The following is a 15,761-nucleotide window of genomic DNA, read 5'->3' as shown; positions in this document are numbered from 1 at the left end:
GCAAGGGTACCAACACAAACCGGAACATTACACTAATACGCCACCTGGGGATTTTCCGGTTATGTAATTATACGAGGTGTTTCCCAAAAGTTTTTCGAGAATTATGTTTTTTTAAAGAGTCGTAAAGTATTTTAATTTAGGGCGAATAAAACAATGTTTGTCTTCATACAAAAGTACCAATTTTATTTAGTGTCAAAATTATAAAATAAATATAAATTCAGAAACACATTTCTATAAATAGATGCAAAAATTAAATTGAAGCATGCTTTATAAGCGAAACAACCCAAAGGACAACAAGAAAAAAAGACCTAGACCTACCATGGCAATAAAATTACAACTTCAACCTTTGGGTGTCCTTTTTAGTAACTGTATATATTAAAAGATATAATTACGAAAACAATTATACATAGAAAAAATGGTAGACTAGTTCTATACACGGTTTTTTGTTCAGTAAGGTTTCATTTACTCAATGAAGAATCTCTATATACAAATACACGTACTTAAAAAAATTAAAGTAAAACTGTAAACAAAACCTCACTCTTGTGATGCTTTATTAAATTTACTTGACAAATCTACAATATAATTCGTTTGCACTAAATTATTTGTAAATAACATTGTATTTACATAGTTGTAAATCGAATCACCCTCACATGTATGTACAAAAGATTTCTTAAAAATTTAAAGAACGAGGTTTTAAGCTGGTAGTTCTTAAAAAATTGTGTGCTCGTTTGGTAAGATCAATCTGGTCCTGAGTCTTGCCGCATGCTACCATAGCCCACATCTTCTCGATCTGTAAGAAAAATGTAACCTTACTATTGGCCGACGCTTTGTGGACGTGGAGGGAGGGAATTGGGCGAGTGCTCACCTTTGGAGCTTTGGGCCTAGTATCCTCAAAAGTGATCCGCTTGGCGGCGGTGCTTCGTGGACCAGAGGCGCGGGAGGGGGCACTGGCAGATGGCAGGCGCTGCCGGGACAAGGATAAAAAAAGCTACAATACCACCACACAAACGACCACATGCTGATTCCCCAAGCCTAGCATTAATACCCCACAAAGAGCCCCCGCGAAAGAGGAGCAATTTAATTTCTTAAAAACTATAAGAAAATGCGTGATTTTTTTCTGTGCAACAACACTACTTAAGTACTCAAGTGCTCTATCTACACTATATCTTAATAATAATTAAATAAAAAAAACAATCTGGCGTAACTATTTTGGTAACGCTAAACTTTGTTCATTGTTGCAATATGCTTCGCATTTTCTTCAAACCATAATAACAACACAATTAACAATCAAAATAAATATTTTAAAGACACAAAATGTCATAATAATAAATCAGTTGCCTTGTAAAAGAACATTTCCGAGTCTTAACCAACATAACCCGATTCTTACATTAACCAGTTGTCACGTGACCGAGGTTTAACCTCGTCGGTTTGAGTTATGTCAGTGCGACCGGCCCCTGATAGTGTGACAATACTTGCGTTCTCTGTGCGATGGCAAAAGCTGACTGAAGAACAAAAAAGAGGAATGGTAAACATGGACTTTGGTTACTTTATGCACAACTTTTAAGTTGGCATAGACTAGAAGGTGAAGTGTAGGTACGAACTCACGGTACATGCAAGATTGGTTTTGTCACTAGACTAAGAAATTTTCCAAACAAAAATGTGGCCAATAAAAAATAAAAACAAATAAATGTACAAAAAAGACAACTACAACCTAGACCTAAAAAATCGAAGAAAACATAGAATTTCGAAGCGATTAATCCCAAAAACATGTTAATAAGGGACAATGGGAACAGGTACAGGTTTTTTACTACATCAAAAAAGAGGCAGGATTAGGATGGGAATAAATTATCTCCGAAATGAAACCATCCATGTACCTTGGATGATCCTGACTGAGCAAAATCCATCAGTCCGGTAACTCCCAATGAATCTTTCATTATCGAAGATGGCGTTGAGAACAGAGCTGAAGGATCGTCGCCCAATGATTTACTCTAAAACCACGCAATTAGTACATTTTTGAAAATTCGATTATCAAAAATCACAACTTACGGGAGTTTCTACAGCAAACGACATATCTTGTGAAGACGTGGAAGCCCAAGATGGCGCCAAAGCCTTCCGCACTCTTTTATTTGGCAAGATATTTTCTTTACCTTCAGCGAGGCCATTTCCATTTTTTCTTTTCCCCGTCATGTAACCACTATCATTCTGAAAAGTCAACCGCAAATCAATAAAAAAACACCACAGCTGTGACTAAAATTACTGTTATCATGAGACTGGTGTCTGTTTCGTAATTCGAGCTGATATCTTGATCCTTCTTCATGATTTCAGTGATGTCTTCCAGACGAGTTGGCGTGTCTGGGAGGTGTGTTATAGGGCCAGACTTCTTCTCCAAGTCGGCTAAAGCCTTCTTAAAGGGCGTTGGCGTGCGGGGTGTGTCCATACTTTGGAACGAGCGCTTGCTGGGCGTTACTGCAGGATCAGTTGTAGAACTAAGCATTTCCACCTTGACCGAAAGACCGTTGGGGGTACTCAAGGGGCTGTAGTCTCGCTCCTATGAAACAAAAAAATCAATTGTTGTCAAGTAGTCTTGTGGAAAGTTTCATACAGGTTTTGTTGATCGATCTTTCAATGGTGTCGTCGGGAATCTCTTGACCGGTGTTGAAGACAAAGGCACATCGAAAAAGCCAGGGCTGTTGAAGAATTGCGAGGGGCTGAACGGCAACTGTTTTATCGGCGAAGTACCATTATTGGCCGGTTTATTATTGTAACCCAACATGGTAGCAAATTCGTCGATATTCTATATAATAATCAATCAGAAATTGATTTTTTACACTCTTTGATTCCTTACCCTGTCTTCGGCACAGTCCGACATTATATAATCTTGTCCTTCACTCTCCCTTCTTCGCCTCGACTTAGTCCCCCGTCTCAGAATCGGAGGAGTGGACGCTCGGATCATATTAGCAGTATTTGCAACAGGTACTAAAGTGTTTTGGTTGAGGTTTGGTGGTGTCAGGCCTGCAAGCAAGCTTGAAATGACGTTTTCTTGACACTTAATCAACTTACGTGACTTGATAAATTGGCGGCTTTCCGAGGAATCCCTCTGTGAAGTGATTCCACTCGAGTTGCAATATTTTAGGTCAAAATCGTCAGTCATTGGTGTTAGTTTCACGGGACTAGTTTGGTTGTTGTACGTATTTACATCAAGGTAGCTAAATGATGGCAAATCTGTTTTTACTGAGTTTGTGGAGGGCGGAGGCGAGGAGGAAAAGCTGACGACCGTATGGCTGGGAGTTAGAGGACCTGGACTGGGGGTGGCCGTAAGCGAGAACCCGCCTGTGCTAGATTGGTTGCTTCCATGGTCATACGTCTCGAAAGTCCAGTCCTGCAAACATTAAAAATAAAATAATAACCGGTCGTAATGTAATTTCACGCACTCACATCATTAATAATCAGATTATCCTGGTTGACACTGCGGCTATCACAATTATCAATTGTCACAACTTGATGATTTTGATATTGAAAAGCCACAATATCTGCTTGTTTCGTCTGGTTTTTTCTGGCCCTCCCACGACGCGTTTCCCCGTCTTGCCGATTCTCGGTCTCGTATCGCCGCCTCATAGTGGAGTTCCAATGATTTTTGATCGCATTATCCGTCCTTCCGGGCAACAATTTGGCAATTTTAGCCCACTGATTGCCTAAAACTTTGTGCGCTTGGTAAATAATCGTATCTTCGTTTTCCGTCCAAGCACTCTTTTTTATTTTTGGATTGAGGTGATTGTGCCATCGTTCTCGGCACTGTTTGCCGATTCGGCCCTTCAAATGACGCGCAATCAAAGTCCATTTCTTGGCTCCGTATTTATTCACCAATTCGATGACTTTTTCATCTTCCTGTGAACACACAAACGGTATTACAATTTCCGCTTTTTCTTTAATTGATTACATGACGTGTTCCCACAAGTCATAGTTCACAAAACACATATGGTGAAGCTTTGAGGGTCAATTTGCGCCATTTAGGACCATATGGTCGTAACGCTTCGCTTAATTTTCACGAAAAAGTGTGAGAATGTTCTAAAAGTGAAGCGAAATTTATGAGCTTCCCCCTATTTGCAAAATTTTGATTACCATGATTGACAAAATCGGAATTGTTAAAAGTAAAAAAGGTTTGAATTACAATCAATTCTTTAACTAAATAAAAGTGGTCAAATAGAAACCCCCACCCTTTGTGAACTACAGCTGTGAAACATAATAATGCTTTGAAGCCTCATGTCTTATATCAGATGGATAGAACTCGCGGTGAAATATTTGTTATGTGCAAGCGATTCTTTTGTATTGGATCAAATTATAGTCAGGGGGAAAAACACAATACTGTTACAATTAATGAAAGAGACAGTTGTATATTTGATCCTTTCGTCCCCACTGAGTATGAGGCAAGGTTGCCTTTTGAAAAATTTGCAAATTGCTTGTTCGTCATAATAATTTATTGTTCATTCTGATATTTTAAGCAGTACAAAATTAATTAAATAATAATAATTAAAACAATTTTGTTATTTCGCTGCCTTTATTTTTGTTGATCAGGGTATTATTTTCTAAAAAAAAAGTACTTAATCAAAGCAATACCAGCAATAACAAGTTATAACGCTTATGCAAATTAACAAAAAATTTCCTAAGATTTTTAACTATATAGGGCGATTTAGATAAGATAATGAGCCTGACGATCTGGCGATGCAACCCAAAAAACAAATTTCATTTACGCCTTTGATCCAATTTCAATTAGGATTTGCAAGTTGAATCCAAGTTATCATCTTGGTGTCACTCTGACACATAGCTCTGACATTAGTTCAGAGAACGATTATTAGTGCCATTCAGTTCTCGCGGAATGATAGAGAAATTAGAGAAGTCTTTTCGGTGTAAACCCAATACAAAATGTATGAAACAATGAAACATTAAAGGTAGGCAAACAGTTTTTTTAAAAATCTAAATTGCATGTCAAAGCACTATCAGAGCAACATAAGATAACTTGGATTGCAAATGCAAATCGTAATTAAAATTAGATCAAAACGTAAATGAAATCTATTTTTTGGGTTGCATCGCCAGATCGTCAGGCTCATTATCTTATCTGAATCGCCCTGTATGTATTTCCAAAATCATATACTAATTAATGTGAACAACCAAAAAATTGTGAGAAACACTCAATAAACAGAAAACTGCCTCATTTATTCAAAAATGATGTATTGACATTATAAAAATGTAAAGTCAATTACATTCGTTACAAATTAATCTGGAATTGCAGGTGGGTATAAAATAGTTTGTTCACAATTTCAAATTTCATGATACCATTTTTAACTTTACAATTTTATCGGACTACATCATTATTATTATTGAAATTCGTTAAAAAAGTAATTATGACCTGCTAAATTAACGAATAAATGTTGATTCATCTGAATAACGTTTTCAGGTGCGTCGTGGTTGTCTGAGAGTCCGATTTAAATTACTCTCCAGTAATGACCGTTGAAAACCGTTTCAGGTTTTCTCATTACAGATCTGTTTACTCAAATCGTGTTTGAAGTGTGTCCGTATCTTTGTGTGCAGCCAAATTCCTCCATAAAGTATGTAAATGTGCAAATTACGTAAGTACAGCAGCCCCAGGGGGCTATAAAACTCTGCGTTTAAAAATGTCCCCCGCGATTGTTACCGCGTCTTGTACTCGCTGATTTACGATTCAATTTTGTCTCGCAAAAGAAAAGCGTGGGAAGCCACACAAACTTGAATTAAAATCATCAAGTTGGGACCGGGAGGGTTGAACGATCATCATATCGTGGCTAACGTGGCCATGAAGACCGCCTCAGATTACAAAGTAAGGTGTGCCCGGACTGGATAAGAACAGTACCGTCCAAAACAAACCAGTTGAATTATGTTTTTATCATGGCTTCATTATACACACAAAAAAAAATGTGTTACGTGAGCGGGGGTGCGGGGTGGAGATTCACCTTGACGCAAGTTCAAGAGTCCCATTCAGTGTTTTACTCCCACAACGAGGCCCCAATGAATAATCGTGTAGTAAAAACGGCTTCGAATTGACAGTTTAAAAAAAACTAGTTTGGCACAGTTCCCCGCCGACCGTTATGGTCAAATTCAAAGTTTTTTCTTATTGGCACGGAATTTCGACGGGATGGCCTTGACAGGTATGTCGTGGTCGGAATAAAAAGCCAAAAGCCTTCCTTCCTCGACGGAAAATTATTGTTAGAAAAAAACAAACAGAAATACTGATGAAATAATTGATGCAAGTTTTTTTAATAGCTCTTTTACCTAATAATTGTTTTCTGTAGGTAAAAATTTCTGGCAGGTGCAAAAAATCAATCTTGTATGACGGAAGAATAACACTTGAAAGGTGCTATGTCATTTATTAAACAAAAGCAATAAATGTAAGATGCGGAATAAAACACTGCCATAGACTAGCTTAAATTTACCTATTTACAGAAATAAAACAAGTCAGTTTAACCATGTGTTGTAATATAAGACTGTTGTCGGCTAGTTCACATATTGTATAAAAACAAACACAAATGAAAAAGCAAACACTGTAGAACTGTAGAGGTACATACAATTTATTATTATTGTTTGAAAATAACATCTGATAAACTTCGGATTAAAGAAAATAATTTGTTAACTGAAATTATTAAAGTACTGGCAGAAAATTACCACTTAATGCATAATGGAAGCAAATTATATGAACTGTGGGAAATTTATCGCATATTTATGATAACCCAGCACAGTCCGTCTCAATGCAATTCAGTCATAATCATTTCCATTAAAACGCCGCATCAAAGAAACAAATAAGCTGGAATAAGTTTGTATAAGTACCAACGATACGAACAAAATTTGGACCTGGTGTTTGCTAATTTTGGCTTGTTGACATTATTTTCCCCCGAGTTGAACGATGTCTTTCGCCCCTTTTTTTTTCGGTGCGCCCAAGCATGTCGAGATATCCAAGACAAAAGCGAAGAAACCCTTCTGTAGAATTTCTCGCTATACCGGTTCCCACCATGAACGGAAGAGGGGCATTGCCCTTTGTGTGTTACCTCTACACATTCATTGCACAAGACGTCGCGTAATAAGAAGAAAAGCAATTTTCTCTCAATAGCCGATGGAGATACGCTCATCAAAACACAAAAAGGAAGTAACGCGTCATTAAAGAATTTTTTCCGGACACCCGAAGAATGCCGATGAGGGCAGAGGCGTCCTTGGCTGTTAGTAAATCGGGTCACGCTCACCTCTTTAGTCCAGGGGCCCTTGACCAATTCGGGATTCACTACTTTGGTCCAGCGCTGCTGGCATTGGACATCCGATCTGTCGGGGAAAAGCTCGGCGATCACATCCCATTTCTCGTTATATTCCTCCACCAGCTGCTTCAATCGAGCATCCTGTAATCAATTTCGATACAAAACAAACTGGTATTTCCATCTATTATTATCTAGTGTGACAACGGCAAGCTTGCTAAATAATAGCAAAAGCGAGTTAATGAAACGATAATTAATTCAAAGCAGGTGTTCGACAAGAACACCAGCTATATGTTAAACTATATTCTCTTCCTTACCTCCTCTTTGCTCCACCGACCCTTGTTTATGGGTTTTTTCGTTTTGGAATGTTGAGGCTCTTCGGTGAATGCTGAAGAATCGGAATCCTCGTTTCCAGAATTGTCGATTTCCGAATCTTCCTTTCGGTATCTGCAACAATAGAAATTTGCTTAGTGCGGGAACAAAGGGAGCGAATTTTTCCCACCAAAATTTGGGGGACTTTGCGTAACTTTAGAATGCAATGGGATCAAAGGTCAAACCAGGTGCATGAAGGTAATCAACACTGTAGGGTGTCTTTTAGAAAAAAAATGTATTTTCTTCCAAAATCAAGCATTATTGGTACACCTATAATCAAAATAATCTTTGGATGTCTGGAAATCTCCCCTTTCTGAGATCAGCATACACAGACTTCAACATGGAACCACCCTTCTGCACTTAGTCCTAGTGATGACCAAATTCGGGGTCGGCCTCACCCCATCATTGTGGCCCTTCCCCTACGAAATTTTCCTATGGGAATGGCCTATTTTCTATTCACCGTAAGAAGATTCACAATGCAAATAATCTTCCGAATATCTTTTACCTGGCAGGTTTCGATTAAACCAGATCTTTTGTACATTTGTGAGACCTCATTTAATCAACAGCAAAGTAAAAATTCGCTCCTTCCGAAAACCAACCCACCCTATGGCGGAAATGCGTGACAATGACAGGAAGCCTTCCTTTAAGTGCGTACGTCAAGCATATCGCCACAGACCGGATGACCTAATATCGTTTTTATAATGAAGTTCGATCAATGAGATAATACTTCCTCGGAAGGGCAATTAAAATAATCACTTTTCATTTTATTCAGATTGTTGTTTATTGACGCTGATGAAGCTACCACCATTTGGAACACGAGAGAAACCAGATACACTGCCATATGTTGTTGATTTATTTACACTTGATCTGACTTCACCCAGCTCATACCGTGAGCATTAGCAGCGTACACTCGACAATGGGAAATTTTTAGCGTCTACTTGCAGAAAAATCGATCAGTGGCTCCAACAGCACCCACACTGGGAAGATTTGTTTACACCCGGCGTTATTTCATGGGAGACAACCAAAGAAGCATTCCAATTTGGAGTTCTTGATGTGCCCAAGTAATTTTTAGTTCTAGTCCGACGTCATGATCAAATTCCAATTTGGCGTTCTTGTGCCCAGTGAAATTTCTAGTTCTAGTCCGATTTCATGATCAAATTTTGTAAATATAAATAATGGTAATGAGATAGTGGATTCTTGTTTATTTTACACCCGGCGTCGAATGTGGATATTCATCGACTTACTGTAGATACATGAATTTACTTGTACTTCGTTAACAACGCTTTCAGAGCTTAGTAATATGCACATACATTACACCTAATATTTGTACAGTTTTCATGAAAATGTATTACCAATTAACGAATTACATCAGGTGTTCTTTTACAGGATAATAAGACAATGTGCGAGTAAAAACGAATTAAAACATTTTTTTTAGAATTGTATAATGAATACAAGCAATCGACTTATATTAAGACAAAGAGAATTAGAATAATTCTTTTAGAAAAAAAGTAAGTATGTAAATTATTTGAAAAAATTAATCGGGAAAAAAAAACTCCTGAAAAGCCATTTTATTAGTTATGGGAAAAATGTTTTAGATTTTTAAATAATCGAATAAATCGATTGAAATAAATTGTGTTAATTTGAGAATGAGTTTTCGAAGTCCCAAAAAAGCTAAAACGACATGGTTTCCGAAAAACTTAAATGCTACAATGTGATAGTAATGGATTAGATTCAATATGGGTCCAAAGGCGAAGAAACAAGTCAATGCTTGTTCTTCGTCTTGCGCAAAAATACAGAACCATAAAGATTCTTGAGCTAATTTTTGGAACAAAATTCTCTTGGAAAAACGAAAAAAGAATTAGACAGAAGGCGATCAGACGAAAAAGCTTAAAAGATGATGTTATGTTCATATTTTCAAATTTCCATTCTTTACAATTAGTTTACGGTCAACTACAAAATATAATTTTATAAAAAGGATTTCCCTGTGCGCTTCAAATTATTCAAATACACTATTTCTCAGTAAACCGATAGGTCTAAACCAGAGAAGTGTTAACTTTCTATGAAACCGGATTATGGGATAAGATTGTCTGTGTACAGGGTGAGTCTTAAGTTATATGCATGATTTTAGGGTATGATAGGTTATGCCATAAACAAATAGTAACTAATAGTGGAAAAAAATATAATAAAAGTTTCTTAGTTATCAAGATATACCGTGTTAAAACCACTATCAAACTTTTAAATTTTAGATAATTTGTACTGATGACACCAATGCCGACATTATATTTGTACATGCCATGCCTGTCAATAGCTAAGTGAATCGATTTTCTTTATTTTCGACAAAAATAAAAAAGTCTGACTTAACTTAATTTAATTTTTTTACCTATAACCTTTCATTCCCTAAGTTTATGCGTATAAATTAAGACTCACCTTGTATACCTACGTAGTCCGGCAAAAATCCTAGTAAAGTGACTATTAAATCGAAAACTTACTCCAACAATAGTGTTATCAGTAAAGCGGAGGGAATTTCCAGAAATAATTTATGACAGCAGGTAATTTTTCCAAAGAAAATATTTTCCTCGAAGAATTTTAAAGAAAAGGCTTCGTGTCCCACTAACAAACATTATAAAGTTTTTCCAACTCCAAAGATATAAGGATTTTACAAATTTTACTTATTAATCACTTTATGATATATTTACAAAACAATGTCGTAAAAATGTTAAACTCCTGACAGGGTGTACCGTGGTTACAATTTCGTTTTCGCAGATTTTACGACAACTACCATTTCATTGCCACTTTTCCCCGACCTTCACTCAGCAATTTGCCGTCTCGAAGTCAATTATCACCGCAGTAGGTGGCAGCGCTACCAACTGTCGTCGAAACCGTCTTCTCCTGGATCAAAACGAAATTGAAGGTAGCACGTGTCTGCGACATATGTGCTTTTCTAGATGAATTGCACCTGTCTTCCGAGGGGATGTGGGCGAAAGGGTCCTTGCCTTACACTGGACATTGAACTGAACTACAGTTATGCCGGAGTAATGAACCAAAGGATATAGGGGTAGTGGATAATGCACCTGATTGTCGAAAGTCTGATATTGCTTTAATTAGTGGACGGCTGCTGTGGTCTTTGTACTTTTCGAGATACGACGACAATTAAAATGATTTACCCCTTCGTACGTACAATGTACCCCATCGTATTGGCAATATGCCGCGTTTTGACACGGGGGTGTTACGCAGCTGCCACTCGTGTGTGTACAATAGCGATGCGTGGGGCTAGACCGCATCTGCGCTGGTGTTGCTATACCAATAAGACCAAAAAAGAATTGGGCACGTGACGATTTTCAGAATGGATGTGGGCGATAAGCGCCGCCGCCGACACCTGGGCGGCCGGATTTAGGTCAGGTTCACATTTCTACACCAAACAGATAAAACTGTTGTAAAATAGCATCAAGAAAGTGACTATGACAACATTATCCAGATTTTTTGAAGGATTGTTTAAAAACTGCCTTTGCTCCTCTAATAATTTAAATAAACGTGAAATTTGAATTAAAAGGGCCACAAAAATAAAATTGAGTTGGTACAAATTCTGCCCTCATCTATATTACTAAGTTAAACCTCTAATTAAACTAAAAATGCAGCATTTTGATTGGTTAAATTGCAAAAATTTCCACAGAAACCTACTAACTAGGGGTTAACCAACGATTGAAAAACCGGCCCTAAATAGGACGGAGTTGTGTTAAACTCATTAATTTGTTTCATAATTTAATCAGTGATTTAAGTTTTTTAGTAATTTTTTGTTTGTCACTTGGACAAATGTGACATTTGAAAGAACACGGAGAGGTTAGAGTTTCACAATTTTTAAAAAGAAAATAAACAAGAATAAGATAGATAAATCTTAGAAAAAGAATTTGAATAAGTGTCATTTTAACTAAATATTTGTCTTTTTGTATGTAACATGGAAAGAGACTACGAAATTCCATGTTGCTCAAGAAATAATGCAGATACCCAGGTAAAAAGCACAAAAATTCCGATTTATTTAAATTCTCACATATTTTATAATTTTTTTGAAGGAGCAAGAGTTAATATTTGTTCTACAAGATGATGAACTATAAAAACTAACTAAACGTTTTTTCTTATTATCAAAAACATATACCTAACAGATGTTTTTCCTTCCACACTACAAAATCTTTTTTTTTGACAAAAAGAAGAATCCTCTCCATGAATCTATTCTAGTTTTGTCAAAGAACCATAAAAAAATCAATAAAAGAAAAATAATGTTCGTCCGAAGGCCAGCAAAAAGCATTATTAATTATTATCATCCCGCGCATGTGTCCTTGTGGTGTAAAGTACTAAAAATCGAGGTGGGGTTTACCCATTGATCAAATATTTGTTCCGATTTTTTCACCCAAGTACCTATCCGTATTTATCTACTTTACATCTTGGAAAATTCTTGAGTTCGAGCTTATTTTGTGTTTAATTTTTTTTTCATTTGGGTCGCATTATCACAGCATTGATAGTGCCTGAGTAATTTATGCACATATGAGGGGTCATGCGGGCCCGGCAGGTGTCCCTTGTGAGTCCCCTCTGGCAGATGGTCTCCCCAGGTCGATCGATATCCGACTTGAACTTGCTACCATAGATACATTCGCGTCTAATTGCAAAACTTCATCAAGTCTCCCGCCTTTTCATGACCCGACCTCGAGGTCAAATTTTGATAAATTCAGATAATGCAAGTTGCCAACATGATTTTTCCCACGAGCCTATTTCATGCATTTAGGAAGTGCAAATCTCCCCTTTTGAGGTCCCTCGGGACACTTTTCTTAGACACACGAACCAATTTCCAGGAATCACATAACGCATCTGTCGATCGACCCCAAGGAAGTTTCCGGAGGGTAACACCCTTGAGTCAATGAATTTCTTCACTGTTACAAGGAAGGTAGACGACGCGTGCCGCCGATACATCTGCTAGGAAACAACGGGTCTTTTGGACCCATTGTAAGACGTTTCAGACATCGCGAATTTCTATAAAAGACCTCTTTTGTGGGGATTCCGCGACTGACCATCAGCTGTTGGCGCGAAAACCAGTTCCGGGGCAAATATTTGCTCGCGCGAAAATCAACAAACATCTGACATGTGGGCGACATTTTTCTCATGAATGGAAGAAACGAAACACGAGTGGGTACGCGGCCACTCCTTTTGGTTTGAATTTTACATACGACATACGAACAAATTAGATTCAATACGCCCACCCTTTTATGTTTTATGTAACGCGTAAGAACATTAAACTCGAGTTTCATTGATGCGAAGCGGGGGCCGACAAGTGCAAAAAAGCCTAACTTGTATGTATCGAAACTTGTAATCGCTACATCTAATCCATTAATCTCCAATGTTCGGTGCTTAAGCAAATTCTTACTTCATGAGAAATGTAAGCAAAAATAGCACCAGAATTTATAGCGATATTTTAATATTCCACATTAACTTACAAGCTCCAAATTGATAATTATTTAATTCATAACTCCGAATCCGGTTAATGATAAGATAATAAAAAATTCTCTTACGAGTATAAAAAAATGTAGATAGAACTAAAGATACTCTCCTCCTATTTTGTTCTTCCAACTCAGTATTTAATAAAATTTTGCATTGAAAATATAAAAAAAAAATGTGGCGCATCAAAAGTCCAATTAAAACCTTAATTACCCAATGCAATTTTATTCACATAATACCACATAATCACCACCGTCATTAACTTAACCCTTCTGTCCCGTCTTGACCAACCTCTTCCGCTCATTTGTACAACAAAGTATAACTGATCCCAAAAAGGGTTGACGTTACTTTTTTTAATTCCTTTTCTTTTATTGTTTGGTTGGTGGGTGTGGCGCTTGGAAAACTTTTTCAGCACCAAGAAGCATAGAAAGATTGATTGACAATTAGTGGTTGTCGGCAAAGTTCCAAGCTTTACCACGAAACAAACTTTGGACAAAGAAAAGTAAAAACCCCTGGCATAAATACTTTTTATTTCGGATGGTCACATAAATAGACTGAAAATAAGACTGCTCATTTTTCGAAAAAGATTTGCATCTCAGAACGAAAAAAATAAAGATAAGAACACACGGAAGGGTCCCGAAAGTAAACATAGAAAATGTAGCATTCTACGATAAGTTGTATTTTTTTATCATTTCCTGTGGTCGCGTGTTATAAAGATTCGTATAAGGAAACACGTAGGACACCCTCTTTGGTAAATATACGACTACACATTAAGCTTGTTGGAAGATTAGAACGATTACATAATTGAACGCACGTTAATTTCATTCTAGCTTATTCAACAAATTGCTTGCTTCTCATTGGCAAATTCAAATGAGTAAACAACATTTCAATTTCGTCGAATGATGTCATGAATAACCGTCTTTTACAACGTGCTCTTCGCTCTTTGGAATCTTCGATTTCTACACTTCTTAAGGGGATAAGGGTGGCACGACTGGTACGGGGAACCACATCGTTGATTTCGGAAACAAAAGAACTGTGCCAATGTCAGGGTTGACACAATTAAAACTGTCCTAATTACATAATAATGTCTTAATGTTTTTCCCCGGCTTGGGGGTTGTGGCGGTCTTTTTTATGGCGCCATTTTGTAAATAGGGGTCGGTTCATCCCGCAAGCTCCGCATTCCAGACGACCGTCGACCGGTTTATTGAGACAAACCGACGGTTTTCTTCGAAGAAAATAATTTGGTTAGAAAGAATTCAGCTTACCTGTCGTGGCTAGATTGGTAATAGTGAGCCATATCCACACGGGAGCCCCGTAGGGCTGCAGCACTCGCGCAATGCACTCGCCGTGTTTACTTTAATTCGACAACAGTCACTCAGATGCCTTGCTTTTGGACTGCAAACGAAGGACGGTTTCTGGTTTTCAACGCGCCTTTGACAACGAAAGAACCTGCGCAATAGGACAAGAACAGGGACGGACTAGGGAGGATATTTACCCGACAAGAAGGATGGCATGGTGATAAGATCGAATATGAAGAAACTGAAGAATTTACACAAAAAGCAGACACAAATTTGCAGAATTTCACATAACCTCGGCTGTGAATTTACTGTCAATTATCAGTAGTTGCACTTGTGCCAACTTAAAAATTTCTTTATTTTTTTTAAATATACAGGGTGTTTGATACAAGTCGCCCCGGCTGATAACACCTAAACTTACTTTTTTTTTCAAAAAGTAAATATTTAAGTAAGAATATTAATTCTTGGCTTTCTTAAGAAATGTATAATTTTTTTTTTAGCACATTCGGTGTTGCCGGAAATGCTACCAAATTTAGTTTTTCAAATAGAACACCTATGTTTTTTTCCTCGAAACAGTAATAATTGGCATGAAAAATACCGTAAACCACTTTTTATTACATTTTGCGTAACACAATGCAATCAGAAAACATCTTAAATCTTAGAATTTTATAAGGAAATTGGTCGCGTAGCCTGATTTTTAATTTTAAAGGAAAGGTGTGAATAAAAAAATACTTGGATACAGTTTAACTGTTGGTTTGACAAATCTAATTTGTCAGTTGATGATCGAGTTCTCTTATGAAAACTCTTGGATTTTCTTCGACTGATAACAGAACATTCAGATTTCTATTTTCTTGTTCTTCACTAAGAACCACAGGTTTTTTAGTTTTAAGAAGCGAACCTGTTCGTCTCATTTGTTTTTCAATTCGACTAAATATCCAACGATTTGGGTGAACTCTATTTGGGTATTTCTCTCTATACCTACTGTCTTTCAGCTTCCGCTCTATCTTTATTGCACTTAAAAAACACTTCAAACTGATCTACCAATTCGTCATAATTATTATCATCCATTATTAAAAATCTTAATAAGATTTATTGACAAATTAGGCTTTGTCAAAATAACAATTAAACGGTATCCAAGCATATTGCTTTTTGCATGAATACCTTAACAAGTAAAATCCGCCTACGTTTCAAAATTTGCTAATAAAATTCTAAAATTTATATTGTTTTCTGAGTGCATTATAAAGTTAAATGTAATAAGTAGTTGTTTACCGTATTTTTCATGCCAAATATTATTGTTTCGAGCAAAAAAACAAGGTGTTCCATTTGAAAAACTAAATTTGGT

The 15,761-nt window shown here is 37.0% G+C and overlaps 1 protein-coding gene across 3 annotated transcripts; it reads right to left on the bottom strand.

The window, feature by feature from the left end:
• Positions 1-156: 156 nt before the first annotated feature.
• On the bottom strand, positions 157-14,738 carry LOC123011781 (myb-related protein B). Of its 3 annotated transcripts, none has more exons than XM_044409414.1 (13): positions 14,620-14,724; positions 14,390-14,555; positions 7,589-7,718; positions 7,266-7,415; positions 3,436-3,885; positions 3,061-3,379; positions 2,846-3,012; positions 2,603-2,794; positions 2,258-2,548; positions 2,047-2,202; positions 1,875-1,988; positions 866-964; positions 157-790 (listed from the first exon to the last, which is right to left on the bottom strand). In XM_044409414.1, the coding sequence occupies exons 2-13, from the start codon at positions 14,419-14,421 to the stop codon at positions 671-673; spliced, it is 2,220 nt and encodes a 739-aa protein (XP_044265349.1). In that variant the 5' UTR covers positions 14,422-14,555; positions 14,620-14,724; the 3' UTR covers positions 157-670. The 3 variants fall into 3 exon arrangements, with proteins under 3 accessions (XP_044265349.1, XP_044265348.1, XP_044265350.1); XM_044409413.1 differs by having other exon boundaries at positions 14,390-14,573; positions 14,620-14,634; XM_044409415.1 differs by lacking the exon at positions 866-964 and having other exon boundaries at positions 14,390-14,738.
• Positions 14,739-15,761: the final 1,023 nt, after the last annotated feature.

This window comes from Tribolium madens, unplaced genomic scaffold, assembly GCF_015345945.1.
Source record: "Tribolium madens isolate multiple individuals breed KSU strain unplaced genomic scaffold, Tmad_KSU_1.1 Scaffold_91;HRSCAF=231;Tcas5.2_LG7, whole genome shotgun sequence".
Classification (NCBI taxonomy): domain Eukaryota; kingdom Metazoa; phylum Arthropoda; class Insecta; order Coleoptera; family Tenebrionidae; genus Tribolium; species Tribolium madens.
The sequence above is the reverse complement of the archived record's forward strand: the minus strand, read 5'-3'. Positions and strand labels throughout refer to the sequence as shown.

Bases quoted from the DNA above. Each gene is read 5' to 3' on its own strand.
- LOC123011781 (XM_044409414.1), bottom strand. From the start codon at position 14,421: ATGGCTCACTATTACCAATCTAGCCACGACAG. The intron at 3,013-3,060 runs GTAAGTTGATTA...GCTTGCTTGCAG, and splicing joins CCGCCAATTTATCAAGTCAC to GCCTGACACCACCAAACCTC. The intron at 2,203-2,257 runs GTAATTTTAGTC...TTGACTTTTCAG, and splicing joins ACACCAGTCTCATGATAACA to AATGATAGTGGTTACATGAC.